Source organism: Saccostrea echinata, unplaced genomic scaffold (assembly GCF_033153115.1).
Source record: "Saccostrea echinata isolate AGI-Se365-2 ecotype Australia unplaced genomic scaffold, CSIRO_AGI_Sech_v1 ptg000001l, whole genome shotgun sequence".
Lineage (NCBI taxonomy): Eukaryota > Metazoa > Mollusca > Bivalvia > Ostreida > Ostreidae > Saccostrea > Saccostrea echinata.
In genome coordinates, this window is record NW_026889750.1 from 9,086,588 (window position 1) to 9,113,702 (window position 27,115).

Sequence of the window (27,115 nt, forward strand, 5' to 3'; positions counted from 1 at the left end):
GCCAAGCTGGTCAACTCATATTGAAAGTTTACAGGCTAAATTTGATAAACTTAATTAAGGCTAAAGTTTATTCAGATCTATCTTATCATTGTAATATTTAATGTATTTAATTTCAGTAATATTTATTTTCAGTCTCGTCAATTTTGACCAGAAATATTCATATCTATTTTGGAGGGGGTTAAACAAACAAAGTAATATAATATACCAGAAAACTGTCGAAATGTAAATATCTGAAATCCTTATTTTGCAACTGATCTACAATAATATCCCGGTACGCAGCTCCCTGCAATATAATTAATGAGCATTAAATATTATAATACATAGTTTTAATATTGTTACCAACTACTTGTACAATTGTCTTTAAGCACATATACGTGTTAAAATTATTTTTTTTAAATCTGAATCAAAGTGAATCATTTTTTAAAATTTCAAATTTTAATATATGAAAATTTAAAATAATTTTAGAAAAATGCAGTTTTCTTTTAAAGTACATTTTAAGTTATTTTAAAGAATATTAAACATTATCGATGAAATTGAAAAAAAATGTGCCTTTATGCATCCTTTTCTAATCTATCAATCTCATTTAATGTCAATATATGCAAATATGTATATCTAAAAATGGGTTATAATATTCCTTAAATCTATCAAAGATTTTTAAATAATTCATCATGGCAGTTGCGAAAAGCAGTGACTCTAATGATTTACATGACCTCGCCAACATATTATCATTTTTGGTCAAGGTGTGATCTTACCACACTTCAAGTGTAACGTGTCAAAAATAATATTGTCATAAAGTATGGAATTCATGCCCTCTTTTGTTTCCTTGTTTTGAATTTTTTTTAAAAATGAATTTCCAATTTTTTATTCCCCTTTTGTTTACCATTTAGTCAAAATTGTTTTATTATAATCGCCCTTCAGTATATTCTGAAAATAATTATTTTATTTTATTACTTGCATTGAATGTATAAATTCATATTTTGATAAAATTCCTCCAAAATCGGAAAAAAGAAATGTGGAATTTCAATCAATAGGCAAGGAGGAAGTAGAAAAGTACACAACATTCCGGGCAGTGCTGGTATAAATTTCAAGACTACAGAATGTCAGTTAAGTATGATGAGTTGAATGTTTCTTGAAAGTGTTACAATAAATTACCAAGGTCAAACTTACTTTAAGTTGAAATAATTACGATTCATAATGAACTTTTACTGTCGTTTTGAGAATAAAACATTTGAATCGTTTAAATTGCATCATTTGCATCTTTTAAAGTTTTCTTTCTTTTTTTCTGGTATTACTAATTAGCCCCATCAAAAAATGAATATAACATCAATTAATCTTCAATTTTAATACCAGTAAATCCTCGCCGTGATTTTTTTGTTATTGCATATGTAAAATTTGTAAACAACACAATAATACATAGAAGGTGTATAGGCATTTTTATTATTTTCCGGGTTTGAAAAAAAAATACATATAGGTTTATTAATTATTATATCATCATTACTTAGTAAATATTGAACGCAAGATTTGACCTTTGGTGTTCCATGAACCAATCAGATAGTGGATTCCCCATTAGGAAAACCCTCGACAGGTGAAATTCGTTCCGCATGGAAGCACAAGTCATAACACATATTAATACGGCTATGCATGGTTCCAATCCCAACCTTTCCCAATCGGATTTTCTTAAATGTGTCGGGATTTTCTTTTTAGAAAGTTCGCAGTAATTGGACAGTAGGTTAAATTTGTTGTTGAGTTTTCAAATGAAGGCCCGGATGTCGTGGTATTGATGAAATAGTGAAAATACCGCCAACTGAGGGCAGACGACAGTTACAGGTAAGCGGTGATTGTTTTATCGCTATTTATATCCCTTTTAGTTGTCTCGCTATACATTCATATTAAGACAATCATTTATATTAACAAGATAATATTTTTATAAGCAAAATAAAGGGTTAGAAAATAAGTATTCTTCACAAAGCTGTTAAGAGGTGATTGTTTTATTGCTACTTTATATATTCTTTAAGTTGTCTCGTTGTTTGTTTGTTTGTTTGTTTTTTTTGTTTTTGTTTTTTTTTTTGTTGTTTTTTTTTTGTATTACATGCATATTAAGATGAGTATTGAAATAAGATTTTACATGCATATTAGGATGATCAGTATACATGTATTGAGATAGGATTTATAAGTTATAGACAAAAAGTTCAAAAAGAAGTGAGGAATTCTTTATAACGATAAGAATTTTAGCAAAGTTTATTAGGAGAAAAAAGGCTCTTGCGATCAAAGTATTCTGAAAAACTTATTTCATGTTCTTTGAATGTGACTGTTGCACTATGTCACGTCTCTCTACCGTGATTTTAACGATATCGTTAAATAAAGAAACAAGTGTAGACATTTCCGACAACACCGAATCGGCTTGTCAATATGTGTTACAACTGATGATCACCTGCAGTGTATTTTGTACCTAATGAAAGTTATAGCTGATGCGTTAACTAATCTATGTAATTTTCTATGCTTTTTTTTTAAATTCTAAAGCTAAGATTCGAAATGTGTCAGTTTGAGCAGGTTTTGCTGAAATTTTTAAATGATTAATAAGTAATATTAAAGATATTTTTTAAATGCTTCTAGAGAGCGTTTGATTCATCTTTTTTTTAACCTCAACTCTAAGAAACGAAACTTGCACAAATTTTTGAAAAGATTAGTACTCAGATCTTGTTAGCAGTAATATCTATGCAGATTAAAAGATTCCCTTTCATACGATGTAAATCATATACGGTATCAATTTTGATGCACCAGATGCGCATTTCCAAAGTATGTCTCTTCAGTGATGCTCAAGCCGAAATGGTGGAAATCCAAAATATTTCAATAAAAAAGACTTGGAAGAGCTGAGAAAAGGTGCCAAAGATTGGAGCCAAATACGTTGAAGGATCAGAGCTATGCATGAGGGAGATAATCCTTAATTTCGAAATAAATTTCTAAATTTTACCACAGCAATTAAATATATATCCGTATTTTCAAGCTAGTACCGAAGTACTAGACTACTGGGCTGTAGAGACCCTCGGAGACTAACAGTCCACCAGCATCTAAAACATTTTCATCACATAATTCTGATGTGCTTAGGTCATCGTAAATAAGGCAAAAGATAATTCATAAAGAGACTTCTCTTTTTTATTTCAGATTCATGGGCAAAGAATGAAATCTTTAGTCATTTATACTGCCTTTTTATACAATGGTAAGAATACTTCCAAAATTTTATTTGTCATGAAAACTTTTAACAACGTGTATTATTTTGCTCCATATAATATAATCTTTATAATTGAGTTGTGATATTAAATACTTCAATTAAAGTAACTTCAGACTTTAGATCAAAACATTTTGTTTGCAGAAATGTAGTTATTCATTCTTTAATATTTCAAATAATTCCACACCATGTTTGTGTTTTAACAAAAGAAAGCTGCTGCAATATACATACATACATACATATATATATATATATATATATATATATATATATATATATATATATATATATATATATATATATATATATATATATATATATATATATATATAGTCGGGAAAGTGACAATGTTCGATACGGTAACCGATATACTTTAAGCAAAGCAGGACGACCTAACATATTGTTGATTTCATATGAAATTAAGGCTTCAAAGGTTAAAATCTGGAATGGTATTAATGGGGGGTTTCTTGTACTTTGGGAGGAAGCACCAGTCCTGTTTACATAATGAAAGTTTACTCTTAGGGTGGAAAAGGTTCCTGCTAATTTGTAAAGACTTTGAGGCTTCTGTCTAACGGGAGGGCTGTTGCACTTTCATAGAACTTGTCGGTATTTGCAAAGCATTGACCTTAAACCTTTAAACGGGTGCAATAGGAACAAGTTTTGCATCCAATTTACTTTAAGCTCAGACAGTTCCAATATTTAAGTTTTTTGGTGGAGATATAAGTTTGGTATATTAGTTGAGAAAATGTAAGAATCTTAAGCTTGCAAATTCTACCCTCAGAAAAATAAGTTAAACAGTTTCGGTATCGTTTTTTAATGATAATTTTATATTAGATAATATATATAAATCAATAAAAATATTGTGAGTTTTCAGAAATTTTAAAGGGTCAGTATTTTGTATTTTAAAGGGTCAATGTATTTTTTTTTTTTATAAATACAGAAAAAGAACATTTTAGAATAATATAACTTCAATTTCTTGAATACTTAATTTTTACAATAATGCAAACATTTTTCAAAATTAAAACAAATAAAATAATGAGATAACGAACAACAATCAAGCCCAGAAGTTTAAAACACTACAAATCGGGAGAGGAGCAATCACGGTTCTCTACAAACATCAGGGGTGGGATCATGTGCATCGAGGAATAAGCAGGTAAACAAACAAACAGACAAAACAAACGAACAAACAAACACTCTAAACTGAAGTTTAGAGAAAATATGTTCTCATGATCAATTCTAAACTTGTTAGTTAAGTGCAACCAAAAAATCTGAAAAATCATGAGCCTTTCAAAATATGATTTTTGTAATATACATCTACTATATCTTTTTTTTATAAATAGTACACGATTATTCGATCTGTAATACTGCACGCAGAGATTCTTGCATCCTGGCGTCAAGAATCACATTAAATTAAGCTACTGACCAGCTTCAAAGCTAGCAGAAATAACATATTTTAGATGATTTCCATAATGGTTTGGTGTTCATGATTTCGGTGAATTTATGATTTAAAATAATTGAAACTAAACCTTTTTGAGCTCGTATAAATTACTTTTAACAAGAATATCAAAATTCCATGCTATTATCATGTTTTGAAGGGGAAAAGATGTATATTATTCAAATTTAAGGGATTGAACAATTAAAAAAAAAAAACAGGCATTATTTGAAAATTGAAATTTAAATAGAGCTTTCTTCGGTTGTTGTACTCAACGGTAAAGTTTAAACTAGAAAGATGAAATGTCTTAGAATTAAGCAAATAAATTCTGAGAATTGGATTTGAAAAGCAAACTAATGAGAAGCCTAAAATGAATTTTATATATAAATCGAACTATTCCTTCAGTTTTCTTCCTCGTTGAGTCGCATAAAGTTCAAAGATTTGATGGATGGTACAACAATCTAGCCTATCCAAATTGGGGTAGTGCAGGTAAGGTCATTTTTATAAATGAAGTTGGTAAAATCTCAAATATTGAAGTATTTTATTAGTTGCTTTGATAGTTTTACTGATACAAGCTTAACAGATGGCACTATTATAATATTAACGCGTGCATTAATATTATAGGAGAATCTCTTATTCATAATATAACGTCTGCCTACATCGACCTGACCTACATACCACGCCTGGATGATTTGCCTAGCGCCAGAGACGTCAGCAACCTCCTCTTTAGGCAGGATATTGCCAATACCTCAGGGCATTCCAAAAGAAATGCCCTTTTTGCCTACTTCGGTTGGTTCTTTTTTTCAAAGACATAATATATATATATATATATATATATATATATATATATATATATATATATATATATATATATATATATATATATATATATATATATATATATATAATTCATCATATTTGAACGAAATGTAATCCAACCTGTGTGAAAGAAATCAACATAAGTATTCTTGTCATAAAAAATAACAGAACATTTATGTTCTGGCGGTTGAAAGAAATCTTAGCTAGTATATAAATCATAACCTTTTTTTTTTCCTTATCAAAATCAAATATGATTTTACTTTTCGCAGGAAATTGAATATTGCAAAAGATAATTCTGCAAAACAAATAAAAGCAGCACATTCAACCTCTCTCTTATATCCAAAAGTTAATTTAGTTTGCAAATCTGCAGACCATTTTGACATTTTGTTTAATTCTGTTGTGGCTTGCATTTGTACTTTACTTCAAAGAAGTATCAAATGACATTACATGAGTGTTCTTAGCTAATTATATAATTTTAATTATAAATTTACTTTGACATTTGCAGTATTATAACTATACACACTGACATTTTCAGTTTTCAATTTAAACCTTTGCAGTATAGAGGCAAAATAACGAAATGAAAATTGGAATGGATTATGGAAATGAATAAGTAATACAAATGAATGGAAATTAGTTTGAATTTTTTGCGTAAAGTACTGATGAAGGCACATTATGCTTACAGACTGCTCCATACTGTGATAGGCGCTTAGTTTACATTGCCAGTTTCTCATCATCTTCTTTTCAAAAAGACCAAATCTATCATGCAAAGCACAATTAACATAATAATAAAATGACCATTTCGTTAATAGTGTGTAGCGATTTACATTGTAATGAATATGACCTTTCTTACATTAACGCTTTAGAATTAATAAAAAATATAAATTGTTACTGTAATGATGTACAGTTTGTTGCAATACTAGCACTTCAGCATTATTTTACTGTAAACGGAGTATACACTGTGTGGTGTAGTTAAATTTAAGCTTAAATTTCTTCTAAAATAGGCCAAGTTGTGACATATGAGATCGTTGATAGTGACCAGGTGTCATGTCCAGCTGAACTTCTCACAATCTCTGTTCCTAAATGCGATGAGGCTTTCGATAGTGCATGCAGAGGAAATGGCGTCATGCCATATGAAAGAATAAAATACAATACGGATACTGGTCAATCTCCGAATAACCCTCGAAGACAGGTATATATGACAAAAAAAACTTAAAAGTTTTAGTCATCATGTTTTGAAAACAAAAGTAAATCTGAAAATTGACTATGCACAACAATGTACGTAAGATTAATAAAATCTAGTACATTTGACTTAACAATCGATAATAAGCATAACTTTGTCTAGAAAAAGTGGAGAAGTTCAGAATCGTGTCTCTGAAGATGCATGTTAACATAAGAACAATCTGCATGGATTTCAGATTAACTCGGCCAGTAGTTACATAGATGCAAGTTTTGTGTACGGAACAAGTAGTGTGCGAGCTAGTTTCCTCAGGCAACCAGGAACTGGAAAACTAGCGTCCTTGGACTTATGGGAGAAGTTTCCGGACCTAAATACAGTCAGGCTTCCGTACCATACATTTCCGAACAAAGATAACAAAATCGCAAATCCAGAGACATTATGGAGTAAGTCAACAATGTTTTTTAGCCATCCATCTTTGTTTGCATGAAATGACTCATTTTTCGGATAGCTGTTACGCAGGTTTTGTAATTAAGCCAAGATATACCTCAAAATGTCGTGCTCTAAAACATTATCGTGCTGAATACGTGCTCGTTAGCACCGTAAAGTCAAATACCTTTTCTATCACCGGGCTGGTCCCTTCTTAATTGTCTGCAAAAGAGATTGGTTCAAGATTTTGTTGCACATATAGCGTGGATACAAACTGCTTTGTTTGCAATTCGAGAATTAATGCTTAATCTTGCAATATACTGCACTCAATTTTTTTTTTTAAAACTTGATACAAAAGTGATAACTTTTGGACACCATCGCATTCAGAACTTTTATTGCGCAAAATGTATTATCCTTTATAAATGATGAATTATATTATAATTATTATTATTATGAGATGCATGCAATGAAGTTAACCACACTTAATGTATATCATTGAAATCATACAGAATTTAAAACAAGAAAAAACAAAAATCAAAAGAATCAAGTTCTGAATACTAACGTGGACTTCAGTCATAATAAACACCGTAACAAATGAATGCAGTATTTCTGACAATATAATATTATCAATGGATGAATTATTTTCTTTCATAAATCATTGCTGCAGTAAACAGAAATACTTGATTATTTATAAATTTGTAAAGCAAGATCATAATTCAATCACACATTTCGCAGCACAGTTAAGGCTGCAGTAAGGAGGCGGGGCCTAATTTATACGGGAAATGCTTACTATGACATCACACAAAAATATAAGTTCTTCAAATTACCACAAAATGAAATGATTTGCTATTATAAATTTATGAATAGCTTTAAACTACATCAATTCTAACTAGTGCATGCATTATTGTCGTTGGTTAAATCCCACACAGCAATATGTAAACAATTCACTGATCGCAATGCACTTGTCAATGTGACGTCATATCGGAAAATTTGACGCAGTTTGTATGCAGTGAGAGGCGGATCAAGTTATATTTATACAATGAAAAATGTATTTTATAATTAAATAAAATATAAATTGTAGATATATAAGAAGCCATTAACTTGGATGCGATGTCTGTTTTATGATTTTATTCATGTACTTCCCGTACATTCCCTAGACAAGCGATACTGTCGTATATTTGTATGCAGTTTCATTGAAGGGTAATAGAAGGGTCTTAATAAATCGATATATTGCAAGGGCATACCCTCAATGAATTATGACAAGCTTTTACACATAAACTCAAGAAGTATGAAGATATTTGAAAAGTGCTGCGAACCTGTTGAAATCTTGTAAATGAATTAATTATATCTTCATTTAATGTACTTGACCAGCAAAATATTCAAAATACGGTCTAACAAATGTAATTTTAGCAATTAGATAGTAGAATCTATATAGGTTCGCAGCACTTTTCACAAACTACAAAGAGTGCTGAAAATAATTATATGTTAAACTTAGATTTTTAACTTGGTTATGCCCTTGCAATATTAGAATTTATAGATGACCTCAATACTTCAGGTATATTTGCTAAAATCACGTGACTGCCACATCACGTGACAAGTTTTAATAAGAAATCTAATCGTCCTCAACATTTAGTTTTCAACCACATTGCATTTGTCCGAAAATAGTAAAGTCCTAAAAAGAAATGCCCATCCTTGTAAAGAATGTATTTTCTATCTAAAAAATTCGCCGATATTTCCATTTGACACCTTAACTGTTCTGCGTTGCAGTAAGAAAGGCGTGTTGAGAATTCTTTGTCCTTGAATCCTTTAAACTACAAAGGCTATTCAGGAAGAATTAAGAACCTAATTTGGAAAACACTGCTGATTTTCTGCTGTATTTTAAGGCGGAGTGCATTTGGAGTTATAAAAAAAAACAGCATATAAATGATCAGCCTAGCATTTATTTCATCAATTTCCTATAAATATGATTTTAAAAAAATCGATTTATAATTAATAAATGTCTACAATTTTGGCACATATACCTCCTGTATATGATATATATTAGTAACTGCTTCCTCATCTTGGTTTTGTCTGTACATTCAGACCTCGACTTCAGAATGTTATCCTTTTTATTGCAGTCAACCTCAATGTACAAGCATAAATAGGATACACTGAGAGATTTGCCCAAATATGAATTTTCAAAGCAATTCTCTTTTCTGATAAATGTACAAATAAATGTAAAACTGTCATACATTATTATTACATGATATTTTTTTTTCATAATGCGAGTACATATATTAAAACATTAATCCTTTTCATGATGTGATTTTATTACGGTGATTACATTTATCCTGATAGATTTTGTCTAGTAAACTTACTGATTATAGTGATGGACAAGATTTCAATAATTTTTGTATTGTTATTAAAGGATTCGGTGACGAACATGTTTATGAGAACCCTGCCCTGTTATCGTTTGGAGTTCTCTTTTTCCGATATCACAACAGTCTTGTGCAGAAGATAACGCGCCAAAACACCAATATCACGTCTGCTGTAGACGTTTTCTATAAAGCCCGTCAATGGCTGACTGCTTCATTACAGGTTAGATTAATATTCAGCTCAGAGAATAATTCAATGAGAGAAAACTAAGCATTTAATAATATGGATGGTTAACAATTTTGTAATATAATATTGTGAATGTCAGTTGTAGGTATCATTATTTTTTATAGAAATGTTGTTTTTAATCATTCAAACACTTTGCTAATGAATTTTGATTGTATTTTCCAATCAAGAATATTATAATGTACGAGTGGTTACCTAAACTCCTTAATACCGAAGTTCCTACCTACGAAGGCTACAAAGGCAACCTGGAGCCAGGAATAACAGCAGTCTTTGATGCAGCTGCAATACGATATATCCTTACTCTAATACCTATGGGCATTCGGGTCTTGTAAGTGCTTTTCTAGTTCACCTGGCCTCAGGACCTTAAACTGAGAACAAATTTAAGTCAAAATTTTGATTTTGAATATCAAGAGTTCTATTTAACATGTGGGCGTAAGAAATCTGCAGGTTTTTATATTATTCAAATTAATACATAAGTTGAAAATATTGTATCATTTTCAAAATTAATTTTAAAATTATATAGTTTTGAATTTTTTTTTTACTTAAGTCTATTCTCAGTTTATGGTCTTTTGGACCTGGTTTAATGTTGAAAAGACCATGCTTTTGCTTATTGATTTCGTGATACTTCGAAAGATCTACAATTCTGTGAAATGTTTATCAACTAGATTATTTATTTTAAAAAAATACTGTTGACACGATATTTACTTGTTTAAATTCTTTTTGATCATATATCGATTAATCACCATTTGATTTTAGAGATGATAAATGTACCACGAAGAACAAAGTACGACTGTGTACCTCTTATTTTGATTCTCAGGTAAAGTTCTCTAAGGTCGTGTACCAAGTCAAGCACCTATTTATTAGGTCATTTCAATGCTTTATATTTGAAGTTAAGTTCTTAACATTTAAAGTTACAATATAATTACGTTTCCTAAGAAAATATGTAAACATTAACTTACTTGTGTTTTTGCACGTTTCAATGGCTGCCTATATTTCAGCGTGTATTGACCAACCATGAACATGCTTTTGAAGATGTCATACGCGGATTGCTTTTTCAAGAAGCTGAAAAAGAAGACATGAAAGTAGTTCCTGATATACTTGGTAATTTTGTTCCTTAATAGCATTTAATTTAGTTTTTTGGGTCCTTTCTATTTCAAAAATAACTTTAAAATCTCACTTGAACCATATAATACATATATCTATCACTAATAATATTGAAAGTTGTTTTAATACTATTCAGCTAAATATTTAATGCACAATAGATACAAGAAACATAGAATTTAAGAAATAATTTTCTTTGTTGCTTTTAGGGTGATTATTTTTTTTTAATTAAAACAGATAAGTTCTTCGGGCCTTTACACTACTCTCGCCACGATCACGTCTCCTATACTATCATGAAAGGAAGAGACTATGGGCTTCCAGATTACAACACTGTAAGACAATGTATAGGCCTTCGTCCAATCAAAACCTTTGAGGACATCAACCCAAAATTAGCAAGGGAAAACCCATTGGTAAAGCTAGTGAACATTGTTTCTTCAATAATAGGGGAAAGTGGGGATTTTATCCTATAATATAGATGACACTATGAAAAATGTGGCTGAAGTGTGATTTAATTTTATTTTAGCTGTTCAATAAAACTCGTCATCTCTATGGTGATATAAGCAAACTCGATTTGTTTGTTGGTGGGATGTTGGAAACCAACGATGGACCTGGTGAACTTTTTACAACCATAATACAGAACCAGTTCTATAACATTCGCCATGGAGACTGGTTTTGGTTTGAGAACACCAAATCAAAGTAAGAATCCACACTACAATTGATATCTGATAATAATATCATTTTTTTTTTTACTGTTTTTGAGATGGATTTCATTGAATGAATTAGAAATTGGAAAAGTTACTTTTGTTTTTCAGAATATTTACTGATGAAGAGATCGAAGAAATTAAAAATATTAAATTATCTGATATCTTGCTTTCTACAAATACCTTAGAGCATGAACATGTTCCAGAGGATGCGTTTTCTGTCCATAATCGTAAGTCAATCAAATAAAGTGGAAAATTCTTTGTGCATTGTCTTCTCATAACACCTGTACTACCTAGATAAGATCAAACAATATTTTCACACAATAACTAAAGGTAAAAAAGAAAAGAATCGGGTCTATGAATCGAAATTTGAAAAATAAAAACATTAATATTGACTTGTTGTATTTTAAGAAGTTTTTAATTATTATTTCCATAGTATCAGGGTGCAATTCAGAGTATCTTAGTGCTGAACAGATGTCTTCCTGTCCAGATCACCATGGATACGACTACTTCAAGGGAAGTGAACTGTCTTTTATCATACTATGGACATGCTTTGGAATAATTCCATTCGGTATGCATAAATTTTTACAAACTCGTTAAAAATAAATTTTGAGGGGGAGGGGGATTGTGGAACTGGAATTGAAGAAATGGACTGGTCAGGAAACTTGGTCAGAAAATCTAATGAACAATTATTTTGAATTTCAGTTTGCATTCTATCAGCGTATGCTGCAGCAAAGTGCAGGAATTGGAAGCATGCAAATGTTGTACGAAAAATGCAGACTAGGACCATGAAAACAGGTGGCAGAAGTAGTTTTTCAGGTGCAACATCATCGTTTTGAGATAATCATCTTCTTTAAGTAACATTTGAAATTTATTGTAAAAAATTAAGTCTGAAAACGAAATTCAAGTATTATGCAATACAAAAATTATATATAAGAAGGAAAAGCTTTCTTTGAGATTCTTTTTCTTCTTTAAGGAGGTGAAGGAAGTAAGCATATGGCATACGAATGGTTGGATGAGAAGGAAGATGAAAGAGCAGTTGTCCTAAAAGTCAAACCTCAGTGTGAAATTGAGGTTGATAGTTGCACCGGAAGGAGACTGCGCACAATTAAGTTGTTCAACCAAGAGTCAGTTTATATGATGACGTCAAGTAATAAAGGAAGAACATATACATCTATTAAAGTCCCAAAAGAATACGATCTGGTATGACTATACAACATGTACTATACTTAACATTTCACAACACATAATATATCTCTGGTGGTTCCATTGGTCTTGTTATTTTCAACTTCCATTTGTATTATTTACAGAATATATGAAATTGACTTTCTTTGTTCTCACCTCTTTCACTAAAAAATTATACAACAAATACTTCTTAATATCACACAATGAATTATGTAAGTTTTACCTGAAGTATTTTTAACATGATGTAAAATGTTTTTAAAATTGAGTTGATGTTTTGTGTGTATATCGCAATTACTTTTCTTGTTTCATGTACAAATGTTAATATATATACATTAAAAATTAATTTGCAGGTACTGAGATTTAACAACAGTGCTGATCGACAGATGTTTGAAAATGAAGTGACTCGAGCACTTGAAGCCAATCAAATACAATGTAACGTTGTTGAGGAAAGGGCGCAGTATATTCTGAAGAGCGCATTTACTCAAAAGAAAAGAAATCTAAGACTCGAAAAGTTTTTTAAATCTGTGTTTTCAGAGGTACGTGACATGAACACACACACTCTTCAGATTAGATTCGGTGTTACCCTTGTGTCAAAATTTGTTAAAGATTAAAAAGATTTTCCCCTTAAAATACTAAAGAAATGCACCAGATGCCGTAAAAAAATTATTAACCATCGTCTATTTATATAATATGTTTTTTTTTTCATTTTCAGTTGATCCAATGTGTTATAGTTATTTATATACTTGTAATATTTGGTTGATCTTTTATTTGTTGAAATGTTTATTGAAGCAAACTCTGTCTAAATATGTATGCAAGTTAAAAAGAACATGTAAGTTTTCAAGACAAGAAGAAGTAATGGTTTATTGCATTTGTGTATCGAATAAGACTGTTGCTTGCCTTGCATTAGCATTTATAGACATGACATAGTTAAAATAGTATGGTAAAAAAAAACAAAACAAACAAAACAAAGCGCTTGAAAAATATTTTTTTCTCCAATAATTGGTATAACATCTAAATCAGCAAATTCCAAAAATAAGGTATCGCCTAAATGATCAGGATTTTTCCTCTAAGTTCTTGCATTGTCTTAGCAAGAGATTTTTGAACAATATATTAAAAAAAAGAATTACTTCAAACTGCTGTACATATGACGAATCGATGAAGACATCAAAAAGATTTAATTTTTTTTGTTTTCTGAATTTATGGGGGAAGAGAAACATATTTTCAGAAGCAAGTATATCAACTTGCTTAATAGCTGATTCATACCAAATGACCTTTTGTCTGCTTTCAATTAAATTTGTCAGTAAGCTTTGAACGGTTACTAATCATACGACCATTTCTTGGGTGTGGATAATGGAAATACAGAATCAAGCTACTTTTCAGATTCAATTTAATTATAATTTTCTTATCTATCTCAATAACTGTCAATGTTCTGAATTCTAATTCATCATTTATCTTCATTATCACTTTCTGTTTTGGTGTGATATATTACACTCATCTGTAGGGACAATCAATTCTAGTTTAGTTCTATGATGTATGACATCTGAACAAGAAAAGAGTTTAAAATATTTTAAAGTTGCGTACGCCAAGGAAAAAAGAGGGATAGAGAGTTCTGCATCTGTCTGCAGTTATATTTGTACTGGTTTTCTAAAAAAGAACTACTAATGGTGCCCCCTTAATATAACCATTAAAGACTAGTATGTGATTTAAAATAGTCTTCCCTCAGTGTATCCTCAATATGACTATTATGTTATTAGAAAGTATATAAAGAATGGATAAGGTGTTCCCTCATTATAACTATATTGTATATAGTATATAATTATTTGATGGTACACATAAACATCAAAATAACCTTAAAATACTAATAATAGTATGTAAATATGAAAAAAAAAATGAATAAAGTTGTTCCGACAAAGCAGTCCCAAAATATTTGTCTGGTACTTAGAGAATGTACATCTTTAATGGACTGTAGATGGAATTGATTTCGTGTTCAATTTTGGTGAGCGACTTTAAAAGGTTAATCATAAACATGAAATATATCCTTTTAAGGCTATTTTAATAGATCGTTTCAAAAAATCACATTATTTCTGAACCACATTTGAGATTTCCTGGCTTGTTTCAACTTTTATGTTGTTTTTTTTCTGTCTACAGGCATTTCAAATGGATTATGATCCAAATTTAGAAGATGATCAATTAGAGAGACAACAAACAAACGAAATATTGGAGACCGAATTAACTAAGGTGATCTGTTTACCATGATATATTACTGTTTAATGAAATGTTACATTTATATCTATTTTCTTAACAAATTTGCATTGTTAAATCAAATGGTATATTGATGCTGTGAAAACAGTTTTTTTAAAATTCTTTTTGTGTGTGGTTTCCTGCATTTTTCTGATGACAAAATACCTGCTGTATCAATAATTTTGAAAAAAAAATTTTTAAAAAAATTATACTCATTTTGTTTTACAGGAAGAATTTGCACAAGCGTTAGCCGTGAAACCTAATTCAGAATTTGTTGAAAATATGTTCACCATGCTTGATACAGACAGAAATGGTTATATCTCTTTCAGAGACTTTTTACACATGGTTGTTATATTTTCTAAAGGTAATTAAATAAATTAGATTTACTTTATAAGTAGCTAGTCTCAAAAAAGAGAAACGAAATAAGAAATATTGTGGTTATGTTCCAAATAAATAAGGATTTAAAAAGTAGATATACAAAATAGTAAATAGACATATGCTTGTAAGTTGATGCTTAAAAATATATTTCGATGAAACGAAAGCAATTTTGAAATTCTGATTTTGAATTTTTTTATTGCAGGCTCATGCCAGGAAAAATTACAAACAATATTTGGTATGTTTGATGTAGAAGGCAGGGGTATTCTACAAAAAGCAGATCTAACAAGAATGTTCAGGTACGTTGTTAAATAATCTGCAATAATTAATAAAAAACCACAACAAGAACTCCTTTCATTCTTAATATCATCTACGATCATTAATTGAATTCCAAACAGTTGAATTTACAAAATACTCGAAATTAATCTTCCTTGCTCTGAAAAATATCAATACTTACAATTTTATTAAAAAAATAAATGATTTGACTGAAATTAATTGAAAAAAAGCAATTTCAAAAGCTTGTTGATTTCCTTTTTCGTAGCTCTTTACTAGACATGGCAAATAGTAACCTCAACAAAGCCGCTGTCAATACGTTGATAGAGTCTATCTGCAAAGAACATGGACTTGAAGAACACACTGAAATCAATTTTGAGAACTTTTGTCAGATCCTTTCGCCGCAGATGGACAAGCTCTGGAATGCTGGGTTGGATTGGAAAGGTGTGTTCTTGGATTCTATTAAAATGAATCAAAATGATTTTTACGTTGAACCCTGGAACTATAATTACTGCAAAATAAGTACATGGACTTCCAAGTTAAATAAAGGTTTCTATGGTTAAAGATTTTGTTTTCTATTATTTTTATAGGAAGACGAAAGTGCTTACCTAATAACAACGAGAAGAAAAGAGGGTAATTTTATCACTGCTATTGACCCATGAAATCGTACAAATATTACTCAGTTGTAGAATGTCCTAAAAGACTAGTCTTTATACTTATTTAAAATAATCAAATTGTGATATTAAAGTTAACAACCCACCAATTATTAATTTACACAACACTGTCACTCTTCTATAAAAAATCTTCTCTACAGATCAGAAAATGGTCGCCGCCGTTCATCTGCCTCGCATGAAATCATTAAAAGAAAGGGTAGCGTGGCTTCGTTATCCCAAGCAACAGAGGAAGATGGAAATCGCACACCCACCGACTCTCGCAGAAGTTCAGATGTTCGTACCAGATTTATTGCTATCAGAGAAGAATATCATCCTGCCAAGGCAAAATTAAAGACGTTCACTCACTTCATAGAAAACAACAGACAACACATCTTCTTTCTCGTCATCTTTTTTGGGGCAACTTTTGCGCTTTTTGCAGAAAGATTCTATCGTATGTTATTTCTATAAAATGGGGATCCCTTTTTAAGTCTCTTACATAACGTCAAATGAAATCATACTTAAATGGGAATTATATCTAAAAGATCAAGAAACCTAAGATGCCTTTTTATTGGAACTAGAGAAGTAATTATTTTGTATGTCAACATTTACAAAGGGTAACTTGATTTTGAATTAGTTAAAAATGACCAAATTATTAACTTTGAGAATGGTAATATGGTGAATTGTACGTGTACAACATAGTGTTTGTTCCTGTATAAACTCAAATATAGGTTGGACACAGGGAATATATTTTTATTGCATTTTTGAAATATCGATATGTCTTATTATCTTGAACCATATATCTGTTAACTCGCCGTAGACACACATCTTCTTTCATTACTTTCATTAATACATTGCAGTTTTGATTATTCTAATTTAGATGAGAAAGTTTTCTTTAAACAGTACGATGGAATGTTTAATTGCAGTTTGAACTTTCAATACAAACACTTGAATAATCATAAATTTGTATGCCATCTTTGTTCGCAGACTATACGGTAGAACGGGAGCATAGTGGACTGCGCATGATTATGAGCTACGGCATTTCCGTTACACGTGGTGCAGCTGCAGCAATGTCTTTCACGTTCTCTATTCTCTTACTGACTATGTGCCGCAACCTTATCACGTGGCTTCGAGGGACGTTCCTCAATCTGTATGTCCCGTTTGATTCACATGTCGCATTCCACAAGGTGGTTGCTTGGACTGCTTTATTTTTTACATGTAAGTATTGAATTTTCAGGGAAAATAAAACTAAAACAAGCATGATCAAGTAATTAAACAGAAGTTATATATGTTGAATTAAAACATAATTTTTAAACTGTATTGTTTTTCCTTTATAGGTCTACATATCATCGGATACGGCTTCAATTTCTATCATCTGACAACTCAACCAACGTCACATCTATGCATCTTTGATTCAATAGTACTTAGGTAAAAATATAACCCCTGTTTCTAACTTTGTATATTTTACTTCTTCTACAAAAAAATAGCAAGCACATTAACACACTGGTTTTCACCTCTTTCAGATCTGAGTTTCAACCTACTTTTAACTTTTGGTTTTTCGGGAATATGACAGGTTTGTCTTTAGCTCACTTGATCAAAATCCAGAGGAGCTTATGCAATGTAAGGTGTCAGCCGTTATCTGTCTGTCTGTAAACAATTCTTTAAAATGCTAACCCTCCTACAGTTTTGTCCATTCCAATAAAATTTGGAACATAAGTATACACCACCAATATAAATAAATCTTTCAATCAGTTCTTGATTTGTTGCCATAGTTTGCAAAAATTGAACTTTCTGCATACTATTAGCGACCCTTTCAAAACACTATTCCTCCTTCAGTTTTAGTTCGCTTTTAATAAAACTTGAACCACAAAAAGACATCACTAAGATACTAAACTCTTTTTGTCAGTTTTTTTTTTTTTTTTTTTTTGATGAATGGTGTTGCAATGGTTACTAAAGATAGATCTTTTGTAAAATTCTTTCAAAACGCACTACTCCTCGTACAGTTTTAATTTGAATTCAATAAAATTTGGTTCACTAGTAGACTTCACTTAGATACAAGATTCTATTTATTGGTTTTTGATTTTTATGATGGTTATGCTTTCGTAACTAAAAGTAGAAATTTCTGTGAAATTCTATCAAAACGCTACTTCTTCTTCAGTGTAAGTCCTATTCAAATAAAACTTTGTATACAAGAAGACTACAGTAAGATATATATAATTCTGTGTATGGGCTTTTTATTTGACAAACAATGTTGCCATGGTTGCTAAAAATAAAAAAAAAATGTGTGAAATTCTTTCAAATCTTTCTTTTTCAACATTTTTGCTCTGATTTCAATAAAATGAAAAAATAAGTCAGGGATCATTTATCTATTTATTGGAATTGACGCTGTTTCAAGTTTAAAAGCTAGTTTATAAGTTCAACCCAGTAGAGCTACAGTCTCTTTAGAGACTTCTGGTACCTTTAGTTTTCATTTTTCTATTTGGGGAGAGGGGTAGTTTGTTATTTATGTTTTTAATCTCTCTATTTATAACTTTCTTCTTTAATGCTAATTATATATAATGTCTCAAGCTTTCTTATTGATTATACAAAATAATTAAATTTTCCAGGTTTCACTGGCGTGCTCCTTGTTATTTGCATCTGTATAATCTACGTATATGCTACCCAAACGGCTAGACGTCTGATTTTCAACGGCTTTTGGCTGACCCACAAGCTCATTGTGGTTATGTATATTTTGACCATTCTACATGGTGCTTCTACCATTGTCCAAAAACCAATGTTCTTTGCCTACTTCATCGGACCAGCCATTCTATTTACGATTGACAAAATGATAAGCATGAGCCGAAAGAAAACAGAACTGGATGTGATCCGGGCAGAAAAACTACCTTCAGGTACCAAATTCCAATTTCTTAAACGGAAGCGTGAGAGTGATAAGTGTAATGAGATGAACGACGTTCTTATTGTGGTAAAAAAATGCAACGAGATTTTAGGTAAAAATGGAGACAAATAAGATGCAGAATACAAGTAATACAAAGCTTCTTTATTTATTCATCGGTCGTGTAAACAATATTCTGAGTAGGCGGTTTTTCCTGCACTTTGTCAAACTCTAATATTGAAACGCCTATTTCTTTGTCTCTTATTACGTAATGAAAAGAAAACAAAAGAAAAAAAATTATGTAAAAGAACCACGTGCATTATATCAAGTGTAAAATATCTTGATTAGGCTAATGAATCCATCTTGCACTTTAAGAAATTGCTTTCTTTTTAAAAACATTTACAATTCCTCGGTTTACAGATAGAAAAATGTGCAATGTCAAATAAAAAAAATGAAAGGAGATTGCGTTGCAATATACATGTAATTGCACCTTACGTGTATAGTTTAAAATGAATTTAAATGACCGGAAATTGCATCAAAAACTATGCCACATTGGATTTTAATAAATTCATAATGTACAGTACGAAAGTTTTTCCTAAAAAGTCGTCAGCAGATTTGTATTTTGCAGATTTTTTTAAATGACGAAAATATGTTAAAAATACCGGTGACATTATATGCATTATAAAGGCTGAGCTTGGCTGGCATTTTATTCATACGCATGATGAAACTGCTTTCGTAATTATTCAGTTAATAAATTAAGTTCATGTACTTATAAGCATATACGATAAATTGTTTTGATGGGAACAAAGAAGTATTTTCTGAGGCTGTTAAATCAATCAGAAACAACTAAAATATACTGCAAGTATTTCACTGTCAGAGATTTATTTTATTTTAGACATAACTCACATCGAGTTCAAGAGACCTGCCAATTTTGACTATCAATCTGGACAATGGGTTCGAATCGCCTGCCTGACACACGGGGCGAATGAATACCATCCTTTCACATTGACGTCTGCTCCCCATGAAGACACCTTGTCACTCCACATCCGGGCTCTTGGACCGTGGACATGGAACATCCGTCAGGAGTTTGATCCCGAGAATCACAGGGACGGGTCATATCCTCATGTGAGTCTCTCAATATTATTGTTTCAGGTTTATCGTATAGTACTTTTAAATGGAATTGAGACACTCTGAGAGATTTCTGCTTATCATGCAGAGCACCAAACTCCGACCAGCATTAGACGTAATGATTTCCTTTTGAACTTCTTAGGGTTTTTCAAGACCATAAATCTATTCCAACACCTCTTTCTATCATGTAGCATTCCTTGTACTCTAGATATACTTAGACGGACCATACGGTGCAGGACAACAGGACTGGTACCAATACGAAGTGTCGGTTCTGGTGGGTGCCGGAATCGGGGTAACACCGTATGCCTCCATACTTAAAGACTTCGTTCACATGGCTTCAATCAAAAACATGTTCAAAATGAAATGTCAGAAGGTAATTTTCCTAATTAAAAAAAACTTCAAGAAACGTAGCTTGAAAACTGTTTAAAAATATTTTCTGGAGGTTGTGACTATTTTATCATGCTTTTAGCTGTACTTTATTTGGGTGACTGGAAGTCAGCGTCACTTTGAATGGTTATTAGACATCATTAGGGAAGTGGAAGATGTTGACGAGAAAGGTCTGGTGTCTGTGGACATTTTCATCACCCAATTCTTCCAACAATTCGACATGAGAACAGCCATGCTGGTATGTATCCTGCTAAGAAGTAATATTTTGACAAATTAAATCTTCAACATTGAATTCTTAGTTTTTTTCGGTATCGGGGAGAATTTTATATCAAACACGTTAAATACTTCGAACAAGGTCAGCTGGTTTGCACTTAGATTGAATGCAAGACTCAAATGCGGTATCTCAGACTTTCAAATATCTAGTATTATTTAGACATAGGCGTGCACCATGATCGAGATGTTCAAGTTTGAATAACTAGAACTTGCAAATTTTTTTTTCACATTTATTTCCCAAGATATTGCAAATTTAGACATCACTATTAAGATGCCAATATTGAGAGTAACTTCTAGTATACAAAACAGCACGAAAAATTGTCAATAAAGGCATTGGCTTTTAATTCACAAAAAGCAATTTTAGAAGTGTTTTTATTTTCACTGACTACTAACTAACTATTTGCTTATTTTAGTATATTTGTGAGGAGCATTTTCAAAAGCTTTCTGGTGGACGCAGTGTTTTCACCGGACTTAAGGCTAGCACTCATTTCGGAAGGCCTCAGCTAAATAGCATGTTTAATGCTGTACACAGAGCTCACCCTATGGTAAGAAAACATAATTACAATTTTTCTGTAAAGTTGTCTAGTGGGCAAAATGTAAATGATGGCTTTTTAAGCATGAAAATTTTAATGTGCACACGCAACACAAGAATTCAATGAACTGTACATGTATCTCCCGACGTCACTGACCTGCCAAACCATTTTAAGTAATTTTCAATCCGTTTTGCGGGTGTTCTCTTTACAGGTGAAAAAGATTGGTGTTTTTAGCTGTGGACCACCGGGAATTACAAAGAGCGTAGAGCGGGGTTGTATTGAGGCCAGTAATAATACGAGAGCGTTGTTCGAACACCACTTTGAAAATTTTTAATCTCAAAATGTTGCCAGTTTCTTTTAAACTTTCTTCCTATATGGATACGAGAATATTTCTCTCCATTTTTAGCGTAGTTTGATGATTTTTTTTTTCTAATTACGTGTTCGTATCTAGTCATTAGTACTGTACACAGTTAATTTTGTTTACCAATTTATTCAGTCATACTTTAGTCATATTGTATGATTTTTTTCTTTTAATTGGAATATCCAAAGGATTTTCGTGGTAAGAAGGCGCACATGTCATGTATATTTGTAAGTTACGGAAGTGCCATATATTTTTTTTCGAAGTGCCAAATTTGGAATCGTTAACTACATCTGAAAGGGTTTTAATTTGAACATGTTTAACATAATTGATCAGCAATGATACATAGTTGTGTCTTTTTTTGTTTGTTTTGTTTTGTTTTGTTTTTTACCTTTGCCTCATGCTAAAGAAGTTGTAGAATGCTATACTGTGCTTTGAATTGAATATGTTTTTTTTTACTAATTACATCCATCACTCTTTAAAAATGCAACACAACTGATTTATTATTAGAACATAAACAGGTATACATGTATGTGTATGCGCGTTGCATTGGGGCATTCATTTTGGACAAATGCATAAAAATATTTCTTTGATTATAGTTTTTTTTTCCAAGGCATTAAATGTTTGATTTTGGCATTTCTGTGTGAAACATTTGCTTTAATTTCTGAACGATTATATATTGACTGAAGAAAGAATTCATCTGGTACTGTATCTGAAGTATAATATTCTTACTAGTATACTAGCTGTCTTTCATTTTTTGTGCATTTACTTTTTTAGTGTTTACATTTCTCAACTTTTAATCATGTCAAACTATAATAATGTTCAAATATTACATCAATTGCAAGTATGTATCAATAAATGGTTGTATTAAATGTGATGGCATTTTATTTTTACACAAAGACCACCTTTTATTATAAACAATGATCTTGCATATGACGAAAACTATGTAATTACAACAACATAATTAAAGAACCAATAAATGTCTGTGTTATTTCATTCTTATTGTTAAAAACATTAAATAATAATTTTACGTTCATTTCATTATGAATTCGAATCAATGTATTCACGAATAAAATAATATTTAAACATGTCATACCATATCATCATTTCAATTTCCCTTTATTGCAAAAAAAAAAAATAATAATAATAATAATAGTTTCCATTCCTAGCTACTGCACATGTGAACCCTTGTATCAGAATTTAAAGCAAATTTAATATTTTTATTGACAAACTAACAGCCAGACGAATCAGTTTTACTTTGATACCAAAGATCATTAACTCTTAGTCACCTTTCTTGTTCAACTTGCTAAAGTTTAGACTTCCGTCCTCTCTGGTTCCTAATATTGAAACTAACATGCTTTCAATGACCTTGTGATAGGTTTTAGCACCTATATAAACAAAAAAAAAACAAATCATTCTATTCATGATTGATTGTGTGTTGTTTTGCATCGAGAAATATTCACACATTGATAGAGGTCACCATATACCGATGAAGGGCTTCAAATTCAGACCTTCACTCGGTACTCAGGGTCTTTGAGCAGTGAGGGTTCTTTATCCTACCACCTACCATGACACGGACCTCGGTTTCTAAGGTCTTATTTGAAAGACGCGTGGCTTTCACTTCTAATGCCTCTTGGCAAAGGAACAGTCACTACATATGTTTACTCTTGGATTTGACGCGGCGAAACGAGATTCGATCCCGGGCCTCCACCTCACAAACTGAACGCCCTACCCAGAGGCTAACGTGACCGGTAATTCTTTTCATGAAAATTATTTTTAAAATATGAAATTTTGGGGTTTTTTATAACTCTAGTTTCTTTATGAAAGATCTAACACCTAATATAAATTTTCTAATTTATAATAAAAATACAAACAACTTTAGCAAAGCACTTTGGGAAAAATTTTACTAAAATTGCCTTTTAACATGACTATTTTCTAAAATAATAATAATAATAATAATGGTCATTCATCTTAATTTGAGAAGTAAAAAGATTCTATCCAAATTATTCCTATTTAAGGAGGTTCATCATACCTGTTCACTCATAAAATTTTGCTTTAATGCTTATAATTTTCCGAAAGTCTAATACACAATTAAAATGCAAACAATTTCAGCATAGCTTGTGGTGCAAAATTTGACAGAGATGATCTTTCATAAAGGAATAAGAGACATTTATTCCATTTAGAGTTATCTCTTTTATATGAGGATGGATGAACCTTAAAACTGTGTTCACTTTCTTAGGCCCCACCCTGCCTTCGGGGCCATAAAATGAATAAATTTCAATCTACACTTTAAAATAAAGCATTTACATAAATTACAGGTAGCCCAGTAGAAATACCCAAGAATATTTTGAAATGCCAACAATCTCCACTTTTCTACACTGTAAGGAAGCATTCGCATAAGTTTTTCTCATTTCTGGCCCATGCAGGGATTCTTCAGAAGAAAATTTAATGATGCCACCAAATTTCCACCAATCTCTCCTTGAAAGAGAGCTTGCCCTTCATACATGTATCAACAAATTTGGATTGCCTTTACCCAAGTACTAATATGCTCTGAGGCAAGTTTGGTTGAAATTGGTCTTATGGTTCTGGAGAAGTTGAAAATATGAAAAGCTGACAGACAAGACACGAAAAACGATACACTACAGACGGACGTCAGCCATTCTTCGATCAGGAAATCTCAATTGACCCTTTGGCTAGGATGAGATAAAAATAACTTGGTCTAAAAAATGCTAGATGTAACGGAAAAAAAATCTAGTTTACATTTTGAACTCCGATTTAAAAGTAGAAAAGGGACATATTTCCAGAAATAAGTGTCAACATTACTGAAAATGTCACCAAGGTTTTATTTTTCAAAAACATATCTTTTGCTTGCTTTCAAATTGTCTGTGAGTTTGTAACAGTTACCAATCATTAAGCCACGTTTTGGGTGTGGAAGAAAAACAGAACCTAGCAGAATTCAATTTAATAACAATTTTTAAATTTGTCTCAATAACTGTCAATATGTTCTAATTCTAATTCATCAGTTACTACATTATCACTGCTTAAGGTGTGATGAATTACAGTCATATGTCGCGGTTGAATGAAAATATTTTAATATTTTGATATATATTTGTTAACAAGAAATGAGTAATAAATAAAAAGATTGATATACCAAGGAAGCATGAAAGAAATCTGCTGATGTCTGAAGTTATATTTGCACTGGTTTGCTCAAAATTATGAAATGATGCTCACTCAATATACTGTATAGGGGATTAATTTCACGGGTTGTAATTTTCACGTTTTTCTCTCCTCCGACACGATCGCGGTTTGTTGATTTCGCGGAATCGGTACATGTATAAAATAAAGTTACCTCCCTTGTCTATATCCGTTTAATCCATAGCATAGCTAGAACGACATAATCAGCGTCATGTATTCACTTCACAGGGTATGTTTATATAAAATAGTTAGATTTAATAACTAATTAGTTATTAAAAGTCCTTGACTATGAACGTCGAGTGACTTTCCTATATGCGATTACGACACCCCAAGATCTTCTTTCCGAAGGGATAATATATCGCGGCGAAAAACCACTGGACAGCTGCTGGACGGTAAGAAATTGTTAATGTAGGTCGACGATATAATATCCTTCCACATCTTCAGCAAGTTCGATATTATTTGAATGATTTTTTAAAACTAAAATGTCGATAAAAACTAATACGTATGATAGTGTAGGTAACGAATACACGTGGTAACATAGTTACGCACGGGTAATCAAAACCGTTTTGATTGATGAAACATGTAGCATTGGCTATTAAAACAGCTTTTTAACAAATACAGGTTATTATCTGATGATCTAAATTAAAGTAAAGCGTGATAGTTAAAATTATTGAATGACAAGTGCGACTCGTAATTACTGAAATGACCATGTACTACACGTATCGTAGTCTATTCTTAAATATCCAAATATTGAAAACTTATTCACTGTTTCTTGAATTCACGGATTTATTAACACCGTGAATATAGCGAATATTAACACCGCGAGTTATTTTCCCCCTATACAGTAACTCTATAAAATGCTAGTATTTAAGTGAAGAATGTCAGGAGTTCGATCCCAAAGGAGTTTGGAAAGAATTAATTTAAGGTTATTTCTGATGAGTGAAGTTGGTCATTTATGTATTTTTAATGTTATATGTCTTTTTGAGGTAATTTTAAAAGATCATTTAAACAGAAATCACACTAATATTTTTAAAATATCTTCTCTTTCTACACTGATTTTATTTCCCTAGCTTATTTCATTTATTTATATTATCATTTTTAAATGATCTGTAATTTAAATTTAGAAGATGGCCAATTAGAGAGAGACAAAAACAAAAAAAAAAACAAAAAAACAAAAACAAATGAAATACAGTATTATATTTAGCGTGTTCAAAATTTGGCTGACAGGGGATGCTTACTCCTACTAGGCACCTGATTCTTCACTGAAATTCATTTTTCAAAAATTTATCGTGGATTCGATTTAGCCTTTTCTTAATATGCTAGTTTTTAGCTATATATTTGATTTAGAGAAAACTGCTTTCCGCCACAGCGCTGAGCAGAATGCACAGCGAAATGTAATACAATATCAGAAACCGAATTAATCAAAGCCATCTGTTAACTTTGAATTATATCAATATGTCATAAAAAGAATAAATATTTATTTTTCGGCATCTTACAAATTTACCTTATTACTGACAGAAGAATGTCATATGAAAATGAAGCAATTTGCATCACAATACGTCTAAAGTATTATATTTGGCTGTGTATTCTATTTAGCATCTTTGGCGGAAAGCAGCTCCAGCTAAATCAAGTATATCGATAAATAACATGCATATATACATGAGTAGATACCTTCAGAAATACGCTAAGCCAAATTTTGTGCTAAATTGTTGAGTAATTGCGCCATCAGATCATAATTTAAAATGACCTAAAAGGATCACAAAATGTTTTGGATATATCAATGATTTCAATTTTTCCCTTTAAAAAATAATCAGGAAATCTGCATTTTAATTTTTAAACAACACTAGACAGAGAAATATGTCGACAGGAGGTAAAATATGCAATTCAATAATTGTGGTCTAAAACCAGACATTGTGAAAGGTAAACTTGAATTGAAAGGCATTTTATGCGTGTTCAGATTTATCAGCATTTATGTATATATAAATGGCGTTTTACTTTAAGTAAACAATTTGTTTGATGCCAAAGAAGAGGTATTTTCTCGGACTGTTAGAATAATCAGAAACACCTAAAAAAAAAAAAGAAATATTTAATTAAGATACATTTTTCTTTCTAAGACATGACCCAAGTCGAGTTGAAGCAATCTGATAACTTTGACCAACAATCTC

The 27,115-nt window shown here is 31.2% G+C and overlaps 1 protein-coding gene across 1 annotated transcript; it reads left to right on the forward strand.

The window, feature by feature from the left end:
• Window positions 1–1,674: 1,674 nt before the first annotated feature.
• LOC133184837 (dual oxidase-like) lies at window positions 1,675–22,746 on the forward strand. Its single transcript, XM_061319918.1, has 32 exons — window positions 1,675–1,827; window positions 3,163–3,217; window positions 5,064–5,147; window positions 5,283–5,447; window positions 6,479–6,666; window positions 6,893–7,097; window positions 9,488–9,657; window positions 9,849–10,006; window positions 10,435–10,495; window positions 10,677–10,779; window positions 11,017–11,189; window positions 11,303–11,475; window positions 11,592–11,710; window positions 11,917–12,051; window positions 12,186–12,299; window positions 12,457–12,683; window positions 13,016–13,201; window positions 14,814–14,903; window positions 15,135–15,270; window positions 15,487–15,580; window positions 15,823–15,998; window positions 16,145–16,187; window positions 16,369–16,658; window positions 17,192–17,422; window positions 17,542–17,632; window positions 17,728–17,777; window positions 18,811–19,092; window positions 19,972–20,201; window positions 20,413–20,577; window positions 20,674–20,829; window positions 21,278–21,409; window positions 21,609–22,746. The coding sequence occupies exons 2-32, from the start codon at window positions 3,178–3,180 to the stop codon at window positions 21,729–21,731; spliced, it is 4,590 nt and encodes a 1,529-aa protein (XP_061175902.1). The 5' UTR covers window positions 1,675–1,827; window positions 3,163–3,177; the 3' UTR covers window positions 21,732–22,746.
• The last annotated feature ends 4,369 nt before the right edge of the window (window positions 22,747–27,115 follow it).